The 23,901-nt window shown below is 39.3% G+C and overlaps 1 protein-coding gene across 4 annotated transcripts in view; it reads left to right on the top strand.

The window, feature by feature from the left end:
- The window catches only part of CUL1 (cullin 1), a 101,426-nt gene that overhangs the window by 41,705 nt on the left and 35,820 nt on the right, over nt 1–23,901 (top strand). For 3 of the 4 annotated variants that reach the window (XM_088018504.1, XM_088018502.1, XM_028106180.2), the window contains exons 3-4: nt 18,230–18,404; nt 20,529–20,696. In XM_088018504.1, the coding sequence (XP_087874630.1) occupies nt 18,230–18,404; nt 20,529–20,696 (343 nt within the window). Of the gene's footprint in view, nt 1–18,229; nt 18,405–18,959; nt 19,130–20,528; nt 20,697–23,901 lie in introns of those variants that run through there. The other variant, XM_028106181.2, reaches the window with a different exon arrangement.

The following is a 23,901-nucleotide window of genomic DNA, read 5'->3' on the forward strand; positions in this document are numbered from 1 at the left end:
GGTGATACGTGTGTTGACATGTGAAGATAGAATTTTTAATGCAACTTTTAGTGTAGTCTCTCCAAATGATTTTAATACAAGTTAATTGTTTAGAATTCCATTGTAAGTTCTAGTTGGGTGAGAAGTAGTGGAAAAGAGTTCTGTTTAGTTTTGCTTCTTTAATTGAATTGACTTCTCTTTTAGAAAATGAAAATGGTTTGAGTTTGGTGGTAACTAAAAGTCGTGGAGTGATTCCCCAGATGTGTTTGCTTTAAGTGGAAGGCTTGGTGCTGGGTGGGGGGGAATCATCGGAGCTGCCCACCTTTCCCCGAAGCACCAGCAGTCCTCCCCTTGTCTTACAGCTGGATGTGTGCGGACCACTCCTGCAGGGAGAGACGAGCCATCTCTACAGTCCCTGCAGCAGGGAAGGGCTCTGGAAACGTCTGCAGGAAAGTGCGCACATGGGGAGCTTTGCCTCAGACCCCTTTGCATCCGATGTGACCCCTTTCAGTGACTCTTCCCTACCAGTCCTGCAGAAGTATGCCTTGGCAGATGATTGAACAGATCTGGGGCTACAGAAGAGTTGTACGGCCTGGTTGGGAGACAGAACCAGGCTTGGCTCTTGAACACAAACTGCCACACCACCTACCACTTACCGGCCTGTCGGCGCTGAGAGGCCTGGACAGACCACCAAGTGAGAGGCCCCGTGTCTGCTCGGGTCCTCAGCTGTTTTCCGCCCAAAGGCTGTGTTGCCAAAGAAACTCCAGAGAACTTTTTGAAAAGACTCTCAAAAGTTATAAAAGCCAAATATGTGTGTTTGTTAGACTCTGGCTGCCTTAGTATAAAACAACTTACCAATTGACTCCTGAATGGAGCTTCTGTTTTGTTACCTTTTAGATTTTTAGTTTATTTTTACCTCTTGATGGTTTCCTCTTAATTCCTATATTTAGTTTATCCTCATAGTCTATTTTAGTTGTTTTTGGTTTAAAAATAATTTTAGATGTGACCCATTTTCTTCTAAATAGTGGTCATCTTTTGTTTTTATACTCTTCATCTAAAGTAAGTGATGTATTAACACGAAGTTATGCATGTGTTAGAAGAGCGGGTGGTAAGTGTGGTCTCTGGAAGCGAAGCGACAGAAGGAGCCCCACTTCATGAAGCGAGAAAGCATCTGGAAGCCTGAGGGCTGTGGTTTCCCCACAGCAGAAAAAAAACACACCGAGTCATTGAGGAGTGAGTGCGTCCATTTTAGAGTCCTTCTTTCGATATGGATTATTCTCCCTTCCAGATGCTGCACTTGAAATACTCCAGCAGTGTCTTTTCCCACGTCTGATTCCAGGGTGACTCAAGGAAGGACTAGCTCCCCTGGATAGAAGACTTCTCTCCAGCAGCTTCTGATACACACGAAGAATCTGCTTTTTCCTTTTCTGATAACATTTCCCCACATGTTACAGTTGATTCAAAGCTAAGATTAAAAAAAAAAAAAAAGCAAACTGAAGATTCTGCATTATCAGAGCTATATAAAGTCTGTCTAGGGGGATGGGCTATGGTTCTTGTCTTTCTGCTGACTCAGCCTTGATTCAAACCACGATCCATGCCATTTTTTTGGTAAGAGGTGGTTTGCTGCTCCCTCAAAAGTATACACCTAGGGGCGCCTGGGTGGTGCAGTCAGTTAAACATCCAACTCTTGGCTTCTGCTCAGGTCATGATCTCAGGGTCATGAGATGGAGCTCTGCATCAGACTCTGCGCTCAGCTGGGAGTTTGCTTGAGGATTCTCTCTCCGTCTCCCTCTGCCCCTCCCTTCCCTTCCCTCTAAAAAAAAAAAAAAAAGATACACCTATTATTATCTTCCCTATCAGCTTTGTGTCTGTTTCCTCTTCATGAATACAGCAAGTAGGGGTTCCCTAGGCCAGCAGTTTTCATGAGGAATAGCCAGGCTTTAGGCTGAAGTCTTCCACAATTGGACACAACCATTCTCTTTGTGGGTTACAACTACCTGTAGGAAAAACTATGTGGACCCAAGAGTAGATCTATTTGGGAGCTTTTTAAGATGGAATTTTCATTTTTCAGATCAATAATCCTTTTGTAAAATTTAGAAGTCCAAAAAAGCACGTGGTGAAAAGTACACCTCTTTTCCTTCCATCTTCCATTTGAGTCTGGGCACACCAGTGGTCCCTTAGCTGCTTGCTTGGGCACATCTCTGTGTGTTACCTGCGCACGTGTAGGGACACCCACCCCCCCCCCACACACACACACAAAATGGATGTTTATATTACCTTAAAAATCACCTTTAACACAAGCAAATCCTCAACTGTAAGTAAACATGTATCTCTGTTTTTCTGTGCAGATGGTTCCCTGGTAATTGAACCTTACAGAGAACTTGTTCTAAACCAGCCCTGTGAGGGAACAGAGATGGTCGGACTGCACCCCATTTTGAGCTTATCGCTAACCACTTATAGCCGTTCCTGTGTCATCTAGAGACAAGCATCTTTGTTAGAGACAACGGAAAAATTTATTTTTCCTTTCCTCTGTTACTCTGATAATATTTGTACTTTAGTCAGAATTAGGAATCACCCAAACAGTTGGTTGTGTTACCCGAATGCTATTAGAAATGCTGAAGATAGGGGCGCCTGGGTGGCTCAGTTGGTTAAGCAACTGCCTTCGGCTCAGGTCATGATCCCGGGGTCCCGGGATCGAGCCCCGCATCGGGCTCCCTGCTAGGCAGGAAGCCTGCTTCTCCCTCTCCCACTCCCCCTGCTTGTGTTCCCTCTCTCTCTGTCTCTCTCTGTCAATTAAATAAATAAAATCTTTAAAAAAAAAAAAAAAAGAAATGCTGAAGATAATACTCTGAAATCAAAGTTACTTTTGGCAGATAGTCCTCCAAATGTGTAGTGTATTTTTTTTTTGTAATTCATATGTAGGTCACTTTATTTAGGTAAATTGTAGGATTCTGGCTCAGATGTTACGATTTTGTATCCTATTTTATTTTCCTGTTCTGTAGACATTTATTCTGGCTTATTTTTTATTTTATTTTTCTGTTACATTTCAGGTATTCTTATACGTTATTTCAAATGCCTAATGAAGTGGAAGATGATGTGTAGGTGCACGTGGGGTGTGTGTGATGGAATATTTATGATGGGATATTTTGATTGTCTCATTTAGTTAATTATAAAATCTATAATGAGTAGTGCAGACAGGTAATATTGCATAGGAGATGGGAGGGAGAAGGATTTTGACCCTGGCAAGGTTGGAGAGTTTCATGAACCAGTACAATTTAAGTGGACTTCAAAGGATGACTATAGATACGGAGAAAAGAAGGGATAAAAGTCTTGCCGAGTTTGGTTGGAGGGAGAAAGATGAATGAGAAGGCAGGAAATAGCACTTGGACATGGCATTGGCTAGCTTGAATTGTAATATAAAAATAACTAGATGGTTAGTTTAACTGGCTTGGATAAATGGATGACGCCACATTTTAGTGAACCTTGAAAACCAGGTACTTCTTTTACTGTTTTGTTTTTGAAAGTGTAGGTTCTATAGAGTTTAGATATATGACTTGAGAATTAATGACTTGATACCAACAAATTTTAGGAGGCTTAATATGGAAACCATATGGGACTAAAACAAGAAATCAAAGACAGCAAGAGACCAGCTTGGTCTTAATAGCAATAATCCATGCGGGATATTGCCTAAGTTCTGAACTAGGGCAGTGGCAATAGAAATAGGAAACAAAAGGAACCAATTTCTGGGCTTCTGGTTACAGATGAAAATTACGTTTTGACTTTCCCATTTGTGACATCACTAAAATGATAGTAAAAGAACTTTAAGAACAACAAAGATGAAGGATGGAAGAGAATAAACACCATAGGTGAGAATTCAACAGATTTCTTTTGAGGAAAAAAAAGAAAGAGTATACTTAACTCTGATGAGCCCTGGGTGTTGTATATAAGTGAATCACCAAATTCTACACTTGAAACTATTATACTGTATTTTAACTAACTGGAATTTAAATAAAAACTTGAAAAAGAAAAAAAAGTTTTGGAAGTTGAAAGGCAAAGGAGGCAGCGTACTGATTACCAGGATATGGGAAGCCTTGGTTTAGAGGTGCTCAGAGGCAGACGTGGCAGGAACACCACTGTTCCTGCAGGGCTGGGGAGGCTCAGGATCTGAAGCCTCCAGCGTGGCAGAAGGTAGTGTGAGATGGGCCAGTGCTGGGGAGATGAGGAATAGATCCCAAATCTGTAAAATTAAAAGCCCATCATCTGCCTCTACTCCCAAGTACAGAACAGTTGGCAGCCAAGAGCGTATGTCCCTGGCATACGACTTGTTGCTTGTATTTAGAATATATCGAATGGGACCATGTCAGAAGACAGGAGGCTTAGAGGTCGGCGTAAGTAGGAACTATCAACACTGGCTGCAGTAGAAAGCATCTAGAGTGATGAGTCCCCACTTACCTATCAAAATCCTGGTGGCGATGCTGAAGACCAAACAGTTCCCTGGAAGAATGAACGGCCCTGAAAAGCCAATCCATTTCTCAGCCTAAGAGGAGGCCGCAGTGAAGTGGCCAGCTCACCCGCTGGGGCCCACCAGTCTCAGGCCAACGGTGTTTCTAGTGGGTATTTCAGTACCTTACCGTGATGAGTACTAAGGAGTAGTAGTCGTGTGAAATAACAGGATCAACAAACAGAACAAAAGGGAACAAAAGAAGCTGATGATACAGGGAACAGAAGAAAACGTTTAGAAGTTAGCATTGTCAGAAGAAGCTTCTTCTTATAGTAGTAAATTAGGGAAAGGATGCCATGAAGAAAGAACTCATGGTTCAAATGATAACTCAGATTTTAAAAAGAAAAGTAATAGAGCTAGAAGAATAGCAGAAAGTGAAATAAAAGGGCACGAAACTTTGGAGACTGAGAACTGCCCAGGAGGCCTAATGTCTGACTGTTAGAAATTCTGGAGAAAGAAGAGGTGATATACATATTTTTTTAATTTGTAATATCTTTCTATAAAGAGAATATAAAATCATTTCTCAGAACTGAAGATGTGAAAATTCTAATGCCCAAGATAATGAGAAGATCGATACCAGGAACAAATTTAGGAAATCTCTGTGTACAGACAGTTAAGAGATAACCACTGACCTATGGGTAGAGTTTAGCGGAGCAAGATAAAGCTCCAGAATTAGTACTGTCCAGCTGGTCTAGAGAGCAGCCAGTCTGTATTGGAGCTGAAAGACCAGGGACCCATCATGAATGTTGCCAGAATTAAGAGCAAGGGTACCCTGAGTGAAGAAACCCACTTTAAATTACCAAGAGCAGCATATGGGACACACCAAAAGCCCTCAGCTGTCCTTCACAGAGGCACAGTTATGGGAGAGCCACATAATCTAGCCGCCTCCTTTGTACAGTGTCACTGAATTGTAGGGATTCTTTCTGTATTTAGGGCACCAGTATTTTGTCACATAGGTTTTGCTAATGTTTCTCCCAGGCCAAGGCTTGCTGTTCCTTTTCTTAACAGTGTCTTTGGATGAACAGGTGTTTTTTATTTTAAGGAAACCAAATTTAATTTTTTTTTTTGACAGTTACTGCTTTCTGCGACCTATAAGAAGCCTTTCCCTAGGTCACAAAGGTAATGTGTTTTCCTCATAAAGTTTCATGTTTTGGACTTTTACATTTAGATCTATAATCTGTCCTGAATTAACTTTTGTATATGGTGTGAGATAGGCTTGTGGTTAATTTTTCCACCATATGGACATCCATTTTCATTTCAGCCTCATTTGTTGAAAAGACTTATCCCCAGTACATTGCTTTGGGGCCTTTGCTAAAATTAAGTGAGAGTATAAGTATGGTTCTATTTCTAGATTTTTGTTTCGTTGATCTATATATCCATCTTAAAGGAATGCTATCTTACTACTTGGTTTGTGTTTTGTGAAATATTTTTGCATCTGTGTTCATGTGGGATATTGACTGCTATTTTCATTTTTTGTTTCTTGATTACTGTCACATTATGAAAATTCTTGGAAGTCACATAGTATAAGTCTTCCAACTTTGTCTCTGCTCCACCAATTATTGTAGGTCCTTTGCATTTCTCTATAAATTTTATATTTAGTTTGTCGACTTCTACTCTAAAAACTGCCAGGATTAAGATTAGGATTGCATTGAATTTTTAATAATAATTTTATTGAGATAATTCACATGCCTAGCAATTCATCCATTTAAGTGGTTTTTAATATATTCATATGTGCTCAACTGTCACTACAGAAAATTTTAGAACCATTTTCATTACCTCACAAACCCTATACCCTTTAGCTACCATCCCTTACTCTCTCCACCCTTAGTAATCTTTCTGTCTGTAAATCTGCCTTAATAGATTTGTCTATTCTGAACATTTTGGATAAATGTAATCATATAATACGTGGTTTTATGGGCATAATTGTGTAACCCCCAAATTCATATGTTTAAGCCCTAACCTCAGTTTTATAGTATTTGAAGTTTGGGCCTTTGGGGGAATAATTAAGGTTAAATGAGATCCTAAGGTGGGCCCTAAGCCTATAAGGTTGGTGTCCTCAAGAGGAAGAGACCCCAGAGAGTGCTGTCTCCAAGCCGGAACAGAGGAAAGGCCATGTGAGGAGACAGGGAGAGGGCAGCCATCTGCAGGCCAGGAAGAGCGATCTCACCAGGAACCAACCCTGATGGCACCTTGATCTTGGACTTCCAGCCTCCAGAACTGTGAGAAATTAAATTTCTGTTGTTTAAGCCCCCCAGTCTGTCGTATTTGGTTATAGCAGCCTGAGCAGACTAATCCCCATGGTCTTTTGTGACTACCATCTTCCATTTACCATAATGTTTTCAAGTTTCACCCATGTTATGTATCAATATTTCATTCATGTTTATGGCCATACGATACTGTGCCAGATGGATATACATTTTGTTCATCTATCAGTTGATAGACATTTGGGTTGTTTCTGCCTCTTTGTTATTGCGAATAGTGCTGCTCTAAATATCTTGTGAACAAGTGTTTGTATGGACATACGTTTTCATACTCTTGGGTAGATACCCAAAAGCGGAATTTCTGGGTCACATGGGAGTTCTATGTTTAAGCGTTGTGCATAACTGTTTTCCAAAGTGGCCGTACCGTTTTACTTTCCCACCAGCTGTGTGTGAGGGTTCCAGTTTATCCACATCCTGACCAACATTTAGTATTATCTTTTTGATTCCAGCCATCCTAATGGGTATGAAGTGTTATCATTGTGGTTTTGACTTACGTTTCCCTGATGACTAATGATGTGTCAATTGGCGGTTTTTATACCTTGCTTAAAAAAATGTCAGTTTTTTGCCCTTTTTTTAATTAGGTTGTCTTTTTATTGAATTGTAAGGGTTTTTTCTATACTAAACACAAATATTTATCAGATATATGATTTACAAATATTTTCTCCCATTCTGTGGATTGACTTCTTTTTCTTGATTGGACTTTGATGCAAAAGTTTTAAATGTTGATGAAGTCCAATTCATTGATTTTTTTTTTCCCCTTTGGTTGTTTATCCTTTTGTTGTTATGTCTAAGAATCCCTTGTTAAATCCAAGGTCATAATTTAGTCTTATGCTTGCTTCTACGTGGTTTATAGTTTTAGCGTACACATTTAGGTCTTTGATCCATTTTGAGTTTCTGTGGTGTGAGGTGCAAGGTTGAAAATTCATTCATTTGCGTGTGCCTGTCTTAGTTGCCCCAGCACAAGTCGTTGAAAGGCCGTTTTCCCCCATTGACAGGTGTTGGCACCTTTGTCAAAAATCATTGTCCACACACACGTGGATTTATTTCTGGATTCTCTGTTCTGTTCCACTGATCAAAATGTCTGTCCTTTCCAGTTCCTCTCTGTCTTGATGACTGCGGTTTGTAGAAAGTTTTGAAATCTTGACGTATGAGTACTCCAACTATGTTTTTTCAAGATTGTTTTGGGTTTCCTTGCAATTGCATACAAATTTTCAAATCAGCTTGTCATTTCCTACAAAGAAACCAAAGGGGATGCTGATGGGGATTGCACTGGGCATGTCTGTCAATTCCGGGAGTGCTACCGTAGTGTTCGCCTGCCTTTTCCGGTATAAGTATTTGAAGGTATAAATTTCTTGAAAGAATTTTTACCTTTGTTCCACAAATTTTGGTATGTTTTATTTTCATTATTTAGTTCAAAACATTTTATAATTTTCCTTCTTATTTCTTCTTTGACTCGTAAATTATATAGAAATGTTGTTTAGTGGGAAATAGTTGGGGATTTTCAGGGCAGCTCATTGTTACTGATGTCAAATTTAATTCCATCTTGGTCAGAGAACAAACTATGATATCAGTCCTTTAAAATGTACCAAGGGCCATTTTAATGGCCCAGAAAAGAGCCTATTTGATGAGCATTATCATGGCCTGTTGCAAAGGATATGGATTCATTGGGTGTAGACTGTGGTGTGCTGGAGCAGGATCATGTCAGCTTGTGGGAGAGGATCGTGCACTTCTCTCCCCAGGTCCCTGCTCAGTCATGTCACGTTAGTAGCTTGAAATCTGCTGTGGTGGAGGTATTATGCCAAATTTTGTTTCATGTATTTTGAAGTTCTGTGAGGAGAATACACATTTATGATTATCTTTCCAATAAATTGACCCTTTTATTATTATGAAATGTCCCTCTTATCTCTGCTAGTATTTCCTTGAAGTCTGGTACTATTACAGTCTCCAGCCTTTTTATGCCTGGAGTTTGCATGGTAATTTTTTTCCAATCTGTTTACTTCAGCCGCTCTGTGTCCTTAATTGTTTCTCTGGTAACAGCATATAGAGTGGTCTTGCTATTTGTCCCTTCCAGTCATCCCTGTCTTTTGATTGTAGGTTTTAGTCTATTTATTTTAAGCATTAATAGGTTGATTTTTAGGTCTACCATTTTATTTTTTTCTGCTCTTTAAAAAAAGTTCTTTGTTCCTACTTTCCTCCCTTCTTTTGGGTTATTTGAAATTGCTTAGAATTGCATTTTAATGTGTCTGTTGGGTTTTTAGCTCTTCCTCTGAGGTTGTGTGTGTGTTACTGCTTTAGGGATTACAACATCCTTTTTTTTTTTTTTTCATTTTTAACCACAGTAGACTCTTGAATAACATGGGTTTACACTGTGTGGGTCAACTTACACTCAGATTTTTTTCAATAAATACGGTATTTCAGTGTAATTTCTCTTTATGATTTTCTTTTCTCTAACTTACTTATCTTAAGAATACAGCATATAATACATGTAATATGCAAAATGTGTGCTAACTGACTGTTTATGTTTTCAGTAAGGCTTCCCGTCAACACTAGGCTGTTAGTAGTTACGTTTGAGGGGAGTCAGAAGTTATATGTGGATTTTTGACTGCATGGACGGTCAGCACCCTTAACCCTCTCATCGTTCAGGGGTGAACTATAGAGTTAATATTGTAGGAGGTCAGAGAATGTAGAAACCTTGTAACTGTAGAATTACATCTTTTTTATTATATCTACATATGCTTTAAAACCCACAAGACAATATTACAAGTTTTTGTTTTAAACCATCCTTTGTATTTTAAAGAATTAAGAAAAAAAATCTTTTATACTTACCAGATATTTACTGTTTCTAATGCTTTTCATTCCTTTCTGAAGATCTAAGGTTCCATGTCGTATTCTCTTCCCCCTGAAATGCAAGTGTGTACTATGTGAAGTCTCTTAGTTTTACTTTATCGTAAAACACCTTTATTTCGCCTTCATTTTTGGAGCATGTTTTTACTGGAAAAAGAATTTGGATTGATAGGCATTTCTTTTTTCTTTCTTTCAACATTTAAAGATGATGTTACTATGTCTTCTGGCCTTTCTCGTTTTTGGTGAAAATTTAGTGGTAATTTGAATTCTTGTTTGGTATGTTACAAGTAACTTTTCCCTGTCAGCCTTCAAGATTTTTTTTCTCCCCTTTGGTTTTCAGCAGTTTATTTTCATTTTCTATCTCTCTTCAGAATTGATCATTTTTGTTGGTGTCTCTGCATGAGTCTTATCGCCATTCTGCTCTCAAGCCCATCCAATAAATAATTTATTCTAGATAATATAACATTCCGTTCTAGAGTTTTTTTTGTAGTTGCTATTTTTTACTGCAGTTAATGTTCATTTATTATATACATGTTTCCCCTTCTTGATTATAGCTGTTGTGGGTGCTCTACATTGTCTCCTAATTCCAACATTTGGATCATCTCCAGATTGGTCTTTGATGATCTCTCCTCTTGAGAGTGGGTCTTACTTTCTTGTTTTGTTTTGACTTGTTTATATCAACAAAATTGGATTATGCCATTGCCTTCTTCCACGACTAGAATACCTTTCAGTATAAACTTCTTTTGGTTGTTCTCTGGTGTCTTCAGACAGTTGGTTTTATATTTCTTCCAGTTTGTAGTTGCTCTCTGCCCAAAATGCAGTTAGATACACTGGTACCAGCCGCAGAACCAACGTTTAAAGTATAACTTAAAGTTTCCATGTCGACTAATATAGGCTCCACAGTGATGTGAGTATCAGGTTGAAGGTGGATCAGAGGTAGGGGGTTGCCTTGAGCTATGTTTTCTGTCAGCAGGATTTCAGTACTTATGCAAAGGTTGATTGGTCAAAGAACATTACAGGCATATGATTTGAAGATATGTACATATCCGCCCAGATAAGTCACCCTCTAAATCAAAAAAAACAGTTAAGAGTGGTTGCTACTGTGCGTGGGGGGGGGGGTGAACCATAGCACTCTTGCTTTTTATTATAACTTTTTCTGCATTCCTTCTCTAACTCAGATATAAGTTGCTAGAAGAAAACTCAAGTTTTAGCAAGCAGGAGCCTAACCACTACCATCCCTAGCCTCTGCTGACTGCTTTCCACGCCTGACGGGGCAGTGGGGAGGGTCATCCTAATTTGGGAACATATGTGGAGTTAACTCGGGGTAGAAACTTTAAAACAGCTTTTATAAGAGGTTTCCTTTCCACTACAGTTGTGCCTTTTGGTTTGTCCTGTGAAGCCTGGGTTCCTTGCCTTGTGTCCAGGTCCTCTTTGAGGAGGTGGGGCTGAGGAAGGAATGGTGGGGAGAGAGTGTGTTCTCAGTGCACTGGCCTTTCCTCTGGAAAGAGCACTTGGTGAATAAGAAAGAATTCTGTGCCTAAAAGGTTTTTTTAAACCCCAGGCCTGCTCTTCAGAAGGAACAGCTATTAGAGTCCAGAGAGATGCCTGGCTGGCTCAGTTAGAAGAGCGTGCGACTCTTGATCACAGGGTTGTGAGATCAGGCCCCACATTGGGTGGAGAGATTATTTAAATAAAAACTTAAAAAAAAATAAAGTCTGAACAGATACGTCATCTTTTATTTCCATGTCCAAAGGGACCAGACTAAGATGCTATTATTCTAAGTTGCTCTTTCATTTATTGGTGTCTTTTTATCTATTTATTTATTTTAATATCGGTCTGTGAATGTACCACAGTTCATTGATTCTAGGTTTGGGGGGGCGGGTTTCAAGTGCATCCTCGTGTGGGTGGCATGGTACCATAGTTAGTCAGATGTCAGTCATGACACAGTGGTCATTACCTGCACCTGCAGACTTGGCTGCACCCTGTTCTGTCAGCAAACCATTATGGACCTTCTGAAGAATCTGCCCTGAAAAAACCTTTTAAGAATTGTTTTTTTATTTTATTTATTTATTTGAGAGAGAGGGGAGAAAGCACAAAGTGGGAGAGAGGGAAAAGCAGACTGCCCACTGAGCTGGGAGCCCAACATGAGGCTCGATCCCAGGACCCCAGGATCATGACCTAAGCCAAAGACAGACAGTCAACCAACTGAGCCGCCCAGGCGCCCCTGAAAAAAACTTACATATCATGCAAGCTTAGGACCAAAACTTACAAAATGGGTGGGAGCCAGAAGAGAAGGAAATCCTTGGTTCCTCTGTGGACATCTCTTGGGCAGTGCTGACATGCTTAGTGACCAGAGGATGGTGGTAGGTGGAAAACACTTCCTTAACAAGGGTCATAAAGACTCAGCAGAGTGAAAGTGTGTGAAACCTTTTAGGAATGTCTCAAACAATTCATTTAACTTTACTTACAAAGAGTGTTAGGATAAATCTGTTTAAGTCTAAACAGCTAATCTTTAAGTAAATATAAAAATTCCATCTAAGAATATCATATTTTAATGGACAGCATTTTCTTAGTGGTACTTAAAGTAATGGTATATTATGATTGGTGTCTTAGATGAAATTTGGTAAATACATTGCAGTTTTTATAACCACTCTATATTTTATGATATTGTTAAAAGCTGCATACTGTATCCTCATGTGAATCCAACAGTCTATTTAACTAATTCCCTATGTTTGCCAAGTAGATTGTTACAAGGTTTTTGCCATTGTGAGCAATGCTGTGATAGTTTACCAGCTGAGTATTTTTATACTTCTGTGATAATTTCCCCATGATAAATGCTTAAGAGTATAATTGCTGTATCAAAAGGAATGCACTTTAAGGCTTTCAAATATTTCCAAGTTTTATTCCAGAAAAATCGTAATTGTGTATGCTCTGAAGCTCCCATTTTTCTGCACTTCAGCTGTCATTGGGCTTAATTTTTTTTAAGACCTTTGTTAATTTAATAGCTGGAGATGCATATATTGCCGTGAAATAGAAGTCAGTCTGGGGGTGCCTGGGTGGCTCAGTTGTTAAGCATCTGCCTTCAGCTCAGGTCCTGATCCCAGGGTCCTGGGATCGAGCCCCACATTGGGCTCTCTGCTCAGCGGAAAGCCTGCTTCTCCCTCTCCCACTCCCCCTGCTTGTGTTCCCTCTCTCTCTGTCAAATAAATAAAATCTTAAAAAAAAAAAAATGAGAAAAAAAGTCTGAACAAGGTAACCGAAGAAATTTCTTGGAGGGATGCCTACTTAGGTGGCTCAGTCAGTTAAGCGTCTGCCTTCAGCTCGGGTCATGATCCCAGGGTCCTGGGATCGAGCCCCACGTCGGGCTCCCTGCTCAGCCAGGAGCCTGCTTCTCCCTCTCCTTCTGCCTGCCACTCCCCCTGCTTGTGCACACGCACGGGCTCTCTCTCTCTCAGGTGAAAGGATGGAATCTTAAAAAAAAAAGAAAGAAAGAAAGAAGGAAAGGAAAAATAGAAAAACTCCTTGAAACCAAACACCTAGAACTGGGTGCTAGGTCAAAATTAGGAGCTTCTGTGTGGCTGTATGAGGATTTGGGGGCCGGCCGGGGACGGAGGGTGGACGACAAGAGTCCACACAGAAAAGGGAGACAAAGCCTTGTATTTGGGCAAGGAGGGGTAAAGCTGCTGTTTCCATGGGAATCTTCAGTGACAAGGTGAACTGGAAAAGTAATGGACTCACTCTGCCATGGAGGCAACTAGAAAGTAGTTTGAGCCAAGTTCTGGATGTGAGGGGAGTGGAGAACGTCTGTCTGGAGAATATGTTACCTTGGGGTTGAGTTTGTATTACCAGCTTTTGGAGGGGATTTCCCCAAGCTGGGAAATTAAAGTTACAGAGCAGAGGAGAGATTCCACGAGAACAAGTCACATAGAATGAACGGCAGAATGGGCGTCCCAAGAACGTCGAACAAAAGGATCTTTCGAGGGTGCCTCTAAGTATGTGAAAACCAGTTACAAAAAGAATGAAAAATACAAAGGAACAAGACAGGAGAATTAAGACAGACTTTAAAAAGAAACTAGAAACTAGGGGAGGGGGAAAAACCAGAAAATTCTACAGACATAAAATGTTTAAAAGTAAACAGCAAATTTGACACAGACTCTTTAAGAATCACTTAACTAGATGGAAAATCAAGAAAAACTAGAAAGTTTGGACAAAGGTAAAGTGATGGAACAGAACTGAAGACATGAATTGAGGTATGGAAGGTGACATGAAAATGTTTGACATATGTGTATTAGAAAATATGGGAACAGAAATATTTGAAGAGATGGCAACCCGAGAATTTTCCAGAACTGGTGAAAGGCAAAGTATTCATGTCAAATTTCAAGATAACCAAATAAAGTGCATTAACTCCAGAATGATGCAAAAACTATAGCAGAATTAAGGAATCCATCAATCCAATAGAAAACAAAAAGTACAAACAAAAAAAACTAAGATGGTAAAAATTAATCCAAATAGCAATGTATAGAACAGTATGTAACAGTATATTTATATTCTGGTTTTATGATAAAACCAAACGTATCCATCAGAGACTGTCAGACCCCCAACATTTTTTTTCCAAGAGTGCATTTTGCTGTGGTTTGCAATAGACACACCAAGGCACAGAGATGTAAAAGTTGCAAATAAAGAAGTGGAACAAATATATTTGAGGTAAATTCTAACCAGATAGGAGTAACCATACTGACATCTGATCCAGTGGATTTTCTAAGGCACTGTTGTGAAGAGTAAACACAGTTACCTCCTAGTGATAAAAGGAACAAGTAATCAGTGATATTATTCAAAGTTTATATACTTGTTAACGGCCTCGAAATACATGGCAGATATTTTAGAGACATAGGAGAAACTGGCAAATCTATAATTAGGGAGATTTCCATAAAAAAATTCTCAGTAATTAATAAACAGACAAATCACTAAGATTTGAAAAACAGAATTGACCAGCTTGCTCTAATGGTTCCCTGTATCCAACAGTTAGAGAATGGGCATTCTTTTCAAGCACATGTAAAGAAAATCACATTCAGCTATAGGTCTTAACCCATTTTAAAGAAACTGTCAAAGAAATAACATTCTCTGATTAATTTTACTAAAATGAAATTAAGCGGTTTTTAAAAGGTTAAAAAAAAGTCACTTTGGAAATCTAAAAAATCCTAAATAACTCTTAAGATAACTAATAATGGAAAAGAGAAAATACAACTGAACAGTAAGGAAAACCCATACATATCAGACCAGTTGATGTGAAGAAAAAAGTCTGTAGTTTTAAATGCTTATATTAAAAAGAACAAAGATTACAAACCTAACAAACCAAAACAAGGTTTTCTGGAGAATAATATAAAGAAGTACCTTAAAAAGGAACAAAAAACAGAGGAATAAAAATAAACCCTAAACTGGTTCTTTGCACGATTAATCATAAAAATATTTAAATACATCACAGAACAGGTTTTTTAGAAGAGAAGACTGGACAACTGGACAGTGTAGTTTGAAAACTTCACTGAAACGGACAGTTTTCCAAAAGCAGCAACACCTAGAGTGGAGAAAGGATAGATCATGTCATACGTGGTTTGTGAATCATTGCATATCCATGCAGAGAAATATAAAATTATATTTCTTCTTCATATACAATTTTACTTTAGGTAGATAAGAAACCTCAGTGCAAAATCAGATGTAGAAGAAAATGCACTTAGCAGAGAAGAGGATTTCCTAAGAATCAAAGTGTAAGCCATAGGAGAAAATTTGTGAAAATTTGATGATGACAAATTAAGAATTTCTCTTTATATGGTGGTTTCCATAAAAAAAAAAAAAAGGCTGCCGACTACAAGAAGATAATAACTGGACAATATAATTGATACAGCAGGGATTTTCACAGTAAACTGCCAAGTCAAAGAGAAAGCTCAGTATTTGTCAGTCTGTAATACTTACTATGTGCTTATATTTTTAAAGATGTTTTTCAGGCAAAATTCACCTACTGCAAAGTGCAGAGATCTTAAGGGGATAGTTTGAATTTTTTGACAGTTATATACGCCCAGATAAACGGTATCCTACTCAACATATGGAGAGTTCCCGGGAGCCCCTGATGGTCAGTCTTCGCCCTCCAAGGAAGAAGAAATCACTCAGGAATCACTCCTCATTTCTATCAATAGATGAGTTTTGCCTTTTTGAGAACCTCCTATGAATGGGACCATACATATCTGGCTTTTTCCCTGCAACATGTTTTTAAGACTGATTTGTGATAGATGTATCAGCAGTTCATTTTTTAAACCGCTGAGTAGTATTCTCCATGTGTCTACCACCATTTGTGTAAGAAACTGCCAAATTTTTCCAAAGTGACTGTATCATGTTATGCTCGCATCATCAATGTCTGAGCAAACTCTGTTTTTGAAAAGATTATGAAGGATAGGACAGAATATACGGGAGAGAAAATGAAAATGATAAATTCCCAAGCTGCTTAGTCTCCCTGTAATCAGACAAATGCTGATAAAAACCATGACAAGCCATGATTCGGATGTAGGCAATGAAATGCATGCACCGCTGGTGGCTGCCCAGTGACTCGTGCACATCCGATAAGGTGTCATCAAGTGCATGGTGGCCCTCTTCTGTCACCTGCCAGTTCTGTACTGTGAGAAACTCAAACACGTATGTGAGGGAACTTGCTAGTACTCTTCTCTGCAGCTTTGTTTGTAAATGCCCCAAGTTGGAACCCACCAAGTGATCATTGGTAGGGTCCGTCGACAGGAAGATGGATAATTTCTTGTAGATCTGTACTGTATCCAACGTTTGAGTACAGACGGAATAGTACTTTTGTGCATAGTTTCACAGCAAGCTGTGGAGACATTCACAGGAATGCTATGCACCAAATCATGGGGCTGTTTGCCCCCAGGGAAAGGGGAAGGAGGAGTGGCATTAGGGAGGAGTTCTAAGCAGGTCTCTTGCAAAATCTGTTCTCTATTTAATTTCCTAAAAAGTTGAGGTGGAATGTAGGTGGAATGAGACAAGCGTGGGAATATGAGATTTGTCCAGACTGGATCGTGAGTTTATGAGAGTCCACCGTGTGTTAAAATCTGCCATTCTTGTACATTTGAAACATTTAATAAAATGATTCATTGTTTTAAGGCATAGTTCTTTGATTACTGCTGAGGTTAAAGTTTTTGGGTTTTTTTTTTTTTTCAGACTTTTGGCCATTAATAGGTATTTCTTTCAGCTTTGGGATTTTCTCTTGGGACACTCTGCCCATGTTCCTGTGGAGGTTAACTTTTTCACATTGTTTTTAATTACTTTAATTGCTTAAAGATAGTAACTCATTGAAGATATCTTTTCCTGAAATAATTTTCAAAATTTCGGATTAAGTGCTTTGACGACTTTGCCAAGAAAACCCTTCCCCAACCTTAGATCAGGAAAATGTCTGTGTGTATTTTCTTTGTTTTATGGTTTCGGTTTGTATATTTTAATTCTTAATCCATTTGTGATGTATTTTGGAGTATGGAATATTTTTTGAAATCTCCTGTCTTTTTACCCACCGACTTGAAACAAACAGGCCAGAATATTTTGTCTTACGGATTTTTCTTTCTGAATCAGTGTTGTCCTTCAGTTAGCTTTAGCCCAGAAATACTGCATGCAAACTGAAATAAATAGTCTGAGTGGTTCTCTGCCTTAGCCGCCCTGTCTCCCGTGCGCGGCAGCCCCCACAGCTGCTGTCTTTCTCTCTCTGTCTTCTGGGACTCCCGCATCTCCCACGCATCTCCAGCCGTCTTAGCCATGCGCTGAGCCCTGCTGTTTGTGATTGGTCGGTTTTACACACCCGTGACTTTCTGTGGTAATAAGAGCTGGCTTGCGTTGCCATTTCTTCTGCTTTTTGCCCTTCATCTGCAAAGTGTAGCTTTAAATTCATTTATAAATAATTTTAAAATAGGGCGCCTGGGTGGCTCACTTGGTTAAGCGACTGCCTTCGGCTCAGGTCATGATCCTGGAGTCCCAGGATTGAGTCCCGCATCGGCCTCCCTGCTCAGCAGGGAGTCTGCTTCTCCCTCTGACCCTCTTCCCTCTCGTGCTCTCTATCTCTCATTCTCTCTCTCTCAAATAAAGAAAAATAAAAATCTTTAAAAAAAATTTTTTAAATAAAGTTTTAGTTATTTTGATATTTATAATGTATGCTAGAAATACAGCTAAGCATCATAATAGACTATGGTATAGCTTTTTGTTTTTCTTGAAGGAAGTGATTGCTTTTTTCTCTCATTTGGAACCTTTGTGCCAGTCACCAGTTCTTCTCATGCCTTCTGATACACTCTGAGGACAATATCCCACAAGGTCAGTCACATGACATGATCTTAGGAGGTCCTGTGTTTCTTAGGCGACCTTCCTCAGAACGTTCCATCGTTCTCAGCAGGCTGCTCCCTGGGCCTGCAGACAAGCTTGTAAGTCCAGGGTTCGGTTGACTCCAGCTTTATTGTGTTGAATGGAATCTTTTTTCCGCTCCAGTCTTAACAGATTTTTGTTGATAGAGTGGAAATATTGGTATGAATATATTTTCTTTAAAAATATGTCCGTATTAATCACTGTTGACATTGATGATGCATGTTGATTTCCTTAACTTTTCTCCAAGTCATGTTTATAACTACTGCACGAGTGTTCACCAGTCAAACCAAGCCCGAGGGGCTGGCGTCCCTCCTTCCAAATCGAAAAAGGGACAGACGCCTGGGGGAGCTCAGTTTGTTGGCTTGGAATTATACAAACGGCTTAAAGAATTTTTGAAGAATTACTTGACAAATCTTCTTAAGGTAAGATGTTTAACACATATGCTGACCATTTATAATAGAATGTTAAAAAGTATTAAAGCTAACATTCAGTAAAAAAAAAGAATGTTAAAAAGTAGTAGTGAAATGATGATTCTAACTTGACTGAATGCTAAATCTCTCACTGTTATGCGTTCATTTTTTCCGGCATTGATGTGTGCGTGAAGATATTTTGCTATTGCTTAGTCTTTTACCTGTTGTGAAGATGAAACTTTCATAAGCCCTTTTCTCTTTTTTAATTTAATAAGAAGTTTTTGATAGCTATACCATAGTAGTACTTTCCCATTTTGTATTTGGTTGTTAGAAATTGATGGATCTTTTTATTTCAAGCGTATAATTATGAATACCGATGTTGTATATTGAACCCAGTATGTTGTTCTGTATACAAATGTATAAATGATCATAAGGTTATCTAACCTTTGGAAATCGCGTTTTTCCAGTGTGACCTTGCCTTTTACACATGGTCATGTAGTATATTTCAGAACGACAATGAAATCGTGCCCTTGGCTAGGATGGGTTTCTCTACGAACATCCCTGGCCTTCAAGTATGGGTTCCTCCTGCTCCGAGCCGTGGCTCGGGCAGTGATGGAGTTTTTCCCCTTCATCTTCTGCCTTCTCCCTCCTCGGTAACAAAGGCAGTGTGATGCCTTCCGTCCAGCCACAGGATGGGCAAGTGGCTCCTTCATCCCGTGCTACCCATATCACATAGAGTGAGTGAAGACATCTGTACCTTCTACCCTGGGAAGTCTGTCCTCTGTGTATATCCTTTAAAGACTTTTTCTTTACACAGATAATAGGCAAAAATTCCAGCATGCTTCAAAATTGTTTTCTTAATGTATTTTACAAGGTAATTGGAAACTTAATATCATTCTAACAGACCATAGTTGATTGACCACAAATTGTGACTAAAATTTTCATGTTCCCTAAACAGTGTTTCTAAATGTTTTGCAGAACCCACTGTGTCCTTATGTTTATTCATAACACTTTGTAAAGTGAACACTGGAATTAATTATTCTTCAGCATTAAAGTGAGGAACAGTAGCATTTGGTGCTGTATGAAAGTATTGGTAGCCGTGCTGTATCAGTGATATCTTTGCATTTTTTTAAAAAAAGGTCATGTACCATAATCCAGAGTGGCTTAGCTTTACATTTTATAGTTCATTCCTTATTTAAATTAAATGAACAAAAATGTGGTTGTATCAAGATATGGTCAGGTTTTCACGCGGCTTGCTGGATCACTTGTGTACCACATATTTGTGGAACTTCGCTTCTTACTCTGGTTGAAGACTCGGAGGTGAGCGAAGGGGCAGCTTGTCTTAGTTCCTGGTGGGCTGCCTCCCTTAGCTTCACATCTAGTGCTTTTCTGCCACAGGATCTATCAGGGACACTGCAGTGGAACCTGCAGTTTTTAAAGGATAGGCTTTGCTTTGTGGATGTCGTTAACACCTGAGGAAAAAAATGTCAAGTTGGTCCTTCACATAAAAATTTGTGGTTTAAGTTGTGGAAATCTTGGTAAAAATAATTTTGATGAGTGCACATTTTCCCCTTGAGGTCTTGTTAAAGAAGAAGGAATATTGTACCATTATACTTTATTTGTACAGAAATGTAACAGATTACCACAAAAACTATACATTTATCATTTTTAGATACACTTAATGAATTAAAAAGATGCATTAAAAAGTCGAATAGCATTGGCCCTGTGGTCATAGGACATTTTAGTTTTTAATAGAAAATATCAAAAATAGGGATGATTTTGAGGTAATTCCTTTTTTGTTAATAAAAACGAATTACTCTTATTCTAACAGTTCAAGGTGCTTTAAAAATAAATAAATAAATAAAAGTTCCAGGTTCTTTGTATGATTGTATGTGCATATTTAATACCACCGTGAAAAAGTTGCAGTTTGAAAAAATTTTTATTAAAATTCTCTCTTTAGTCTGATTCTCACAAGCTATAGTCCGATGAGAATTGGTATTAATGAGTATGTTTTTGTGTACAAAATAAGCTCATCTAAAACCAAACACATCAATGTATTTTAATGCAGTAGATTTGTTTTAATTTTTATCTTTATCATGTGATTAGTCCTTAAAGCTTGAGTTAACTCGTTTGTAGGACGGAGAAGATTTGATGGATGAGAGTGTACTGAAGTTCTACACTCAACAATGGGAGGATTATCGATTTTCCAGCAAAGTGCTGAATGGAATTTGTGCCTACCTCAACAGACATTGGGTTCGCCGTGAATGTGACGAGGGACGAAAAGGAATCTATGAGATCTATTCTGTAAGATATATATTTTTTAACCGCTTTTCACATGTGTATTTTCTTAGTGATACCTCATCCTGTCAGTAGAGGAATCTAGGTAAATATGAAGCTATTTTCAGAAGAGTAGGCTAATTTCTTTTGCTTTAATTTATCAGTAAATGACCCTTAAGTATCTTGTGGCAGGAAAGGGGAAGGATGAATAAACCGGAGTTCTAAAATACGACCTCCACATTCTGCACTGACTGGTAGCAAGTCTCTTCTGCAGTTATTTCACAGCCGTCCAGTTGGGCCTGGAACTGTCCCAGGCTTAGCGTTGGACATCGCACACGCTGGCCGTGTCTGGCCTGAGACCCAGGCCTCACGGACCAGCCCTCAGGGTCTTGTGGTTTGGGAAATTGTTCAAGGAGAGGACTGTGCCATGAGATGTCCTCCCTCTCACTTGACAAAATAATGTGACAAAATTGAGAGGTTCTTTTAGACCCCGTGAAAATAGATTTTTGAAAAGGTAAAGTTTGGGTGATTAAATCCTCTTCATTGATACGTTTCTTCAGTCAGGGAAGAAGCTTGTTCTAAGCCCATAGGTTTCCAAAGTGTGGTACCCAAACCCACCACATCTTGGACCCCTGGGAAGGTGTTAGAAATGCAGATGACTGGGACCCAGCAGTGTGTGGTGGCAAGCCCTCGAGCTGGGTCTGATGTGCAGTCACGTGGGAGTGCTGACGTCAGAATGCAGTGAAGGGGAGGGCCTGAGCACGGAACGGGCTGTCAGGTGCACACACTGTACTCTTCTGGAACCGGTGGTGGGGAAAATGTCGAGTTCTGCGTAATGAGATTCTCTCCATATCCAAGAATGTTGGTGTAATAGCAGTACTTGACTGCTTTACTATTTGCAAATTTAATAAAAGAAAAACATATCATAGATGGCGTGACAGACTCTTATCATTTATATAGTTCAGTTTCTGTGCCACACTGTTACTTCATAAAGGTACTTGGTTGTATAGTTTTCACAAAACTTCCTAGATTCAGTGTTTTGGTTTGAGCCTTTTGCACTTGCCCTTTTCTTTTCCACTTACAAATGCTTTCTTGAGATTGAAAGTTGTCAGTGCGCAAATCCGCGTGATTTGGGTTGATTTCCTCTTGGATGCCACCTTGACCTAAAACACCGCGTGTACCCCACAATAACATCATAGACCCCTAAAAACCATTATAACTTAACATTTTGTGTGCTGTATTCAAGAACAGTTAAAATAGAAGTACAAGTATACCTCAAGATTCGACTGCTTTTATTTTTTTATTTACTTTGAAAAGTCATACTTTCTACATCCTTAAATCCTGTAGTTACCATTTGGAAATATAATATGCAGCCATACATTTTAGCAGAGGCTGATTAATATCCCTGTCTAGAAACAGAATTTCCTCTGTGTGCTCTTCCAGTGAACCTGATGAATTCGTTTAAAGTTCAAGTATGAGTTGACACAGTGGGACAGTTGGGCACAGTGATCTCTCATTGTATTTTCCAGAAGTTCCAGAAGGTGGGGATGATTTGTCAAGAAATGTTTTACTTTTTTCCTGATAATTCTTTCTTCCTTTTTTAATTATAGAAAGTTGTTTTGCTTTCATGTCCACTAGAGAACATAAATTAATTTCATTATTGATACATTAAAGTGATTGAGCGAGATTTTTTTCCCTGACTCTCTTCCTCTGAACTCACTCTGGTGTACCATTGGCCCTTCTTTCTTACCTTGCCAGCTCTTCTTCCTTTCTTCTTCAAAGTGACAAATTATCCAGAGTCAAATTAGAGCTGTCTAAGGCTGTTTTAATTTAGAAAAATGTTTGGAAAAAAGCTATTTTTGAAGGAGTAGAATGTCTTTACTAGAAGTTCATGGCCATGGCATCGCATTTCCCCTCCTGCCTCAGTCCTGCATTAAAGAAGTCTGAAGAGTCGAGAACGAACAGGGACAGAGAATTTGCACAGGGAGAATGTATTTTCTAAACAATTGCCCCAGGGTTGCATTTCTTCAGAAAAATGAGACTCTTCCTTTCCAGCATCTTTTTGGATATCATGGTTTCTAATTCTGAAATCTTATCTTTATGCTAATATTACCCGAGTATGTATTGTTCATACTTTATTAAAAATAGTTTTCTCTTAGAATGAAATCTTGCCATTGGCAACAACAGATGGATCTGAAGAGTATTATGCTAAGCAAAATAAGTCAGTCAGAGAAAGGAAACACCATATGATCTCGCTCATGTGCGGAACTTCAGAAACAAACAAACCAAGAAAAAGAGACAAACCAAACACCAGACTTTTGAGCTGCCACCTTGTGTCCCCGTGTGTGTCCACCTAATCTCAGCTGGTCCCACCAAGACCCCCTGAGCGCCAACCCTATTCCCCCGCACGGTCCCATTTCCGCTCCAACAAGATGAAAGAAACTATCACGAACCAGGAGAAACTCACCGAACTGCAAGCACAAGTGCGCATTGGTGGGAAAGGAACTGCTCCCCAAAAGAAGAAGGTGGTTCATAGAACGGCTACGGCAGGTGATAAAAAAACTTCAGTTCTCCTTCAAGAAGTTAGGGGTAAACAATATCTCTGGTATTGAAGAAGTGAGTATGTTCACAAACCAAGGAACAGTGATCCCCTCTAGCCGCCCCAAAGTTCAGGCATCGCTGGCAGGGAACACTGTCACCATTCCAGGCCATGCTGGGACAAAGTGGCTGACAGAAGTGCTACCCAGGATCTTAAACCAACTTGGTGCAGTCTTGACTAGTTGAAGAAGACCGGCTGAAGCTCTGCCCACACAGTCTGTGGACGGAAAAGCACCACTTGCTACCGGAGAGGATGACGATGATGAAGTTCCAGATTTTGTGGAGAATTTTGATGAAGCTTCCAAGAATGAGGCAAATTGAATTGAGTCAACTTCTGAAGAAGATGAAACTTGAAGAAGTTACTGGGAGCTGCTATTTTATATTATGACTGCTTTTTAAAATTTTGTTCACGGATCTGATAAAATCTAGATCTCTAATATTTTTAGAGTGCCCAAGCCCCTTGGACACTGCAGCTCTTTTCAGTTTTTGCTTATACACAATTCATTCTTTGCAGCTAATTAGGCTGAAGAAACCTGGGAATAAAGTTTGAAACAAGGTTACTAAAGTTATTTGCCTGGGGCCGGGGTTGGGGGCACAGACTTTTAGCTACAGAGGCCAAGCTGATGGTTACCAG

This window comes from Eumetopias jubatus, unplaced genomic scaffold (genome assembly GCF_037043125.1).
Source record: "Eumetopias jubatus isolate StellerSeaLion01/CBP00866 unplaced genomic scaffold, mEumJub1_p1.0 scaffold_14, whole genome shotgun sequence".
In the NCBI taxonomy this organism is placed as follows: Eukaryota; Metazoa; Chordata; class Mammalia; order Carnivora; family Otariidae; genus Eumetopias; species Eumetopias jubatus.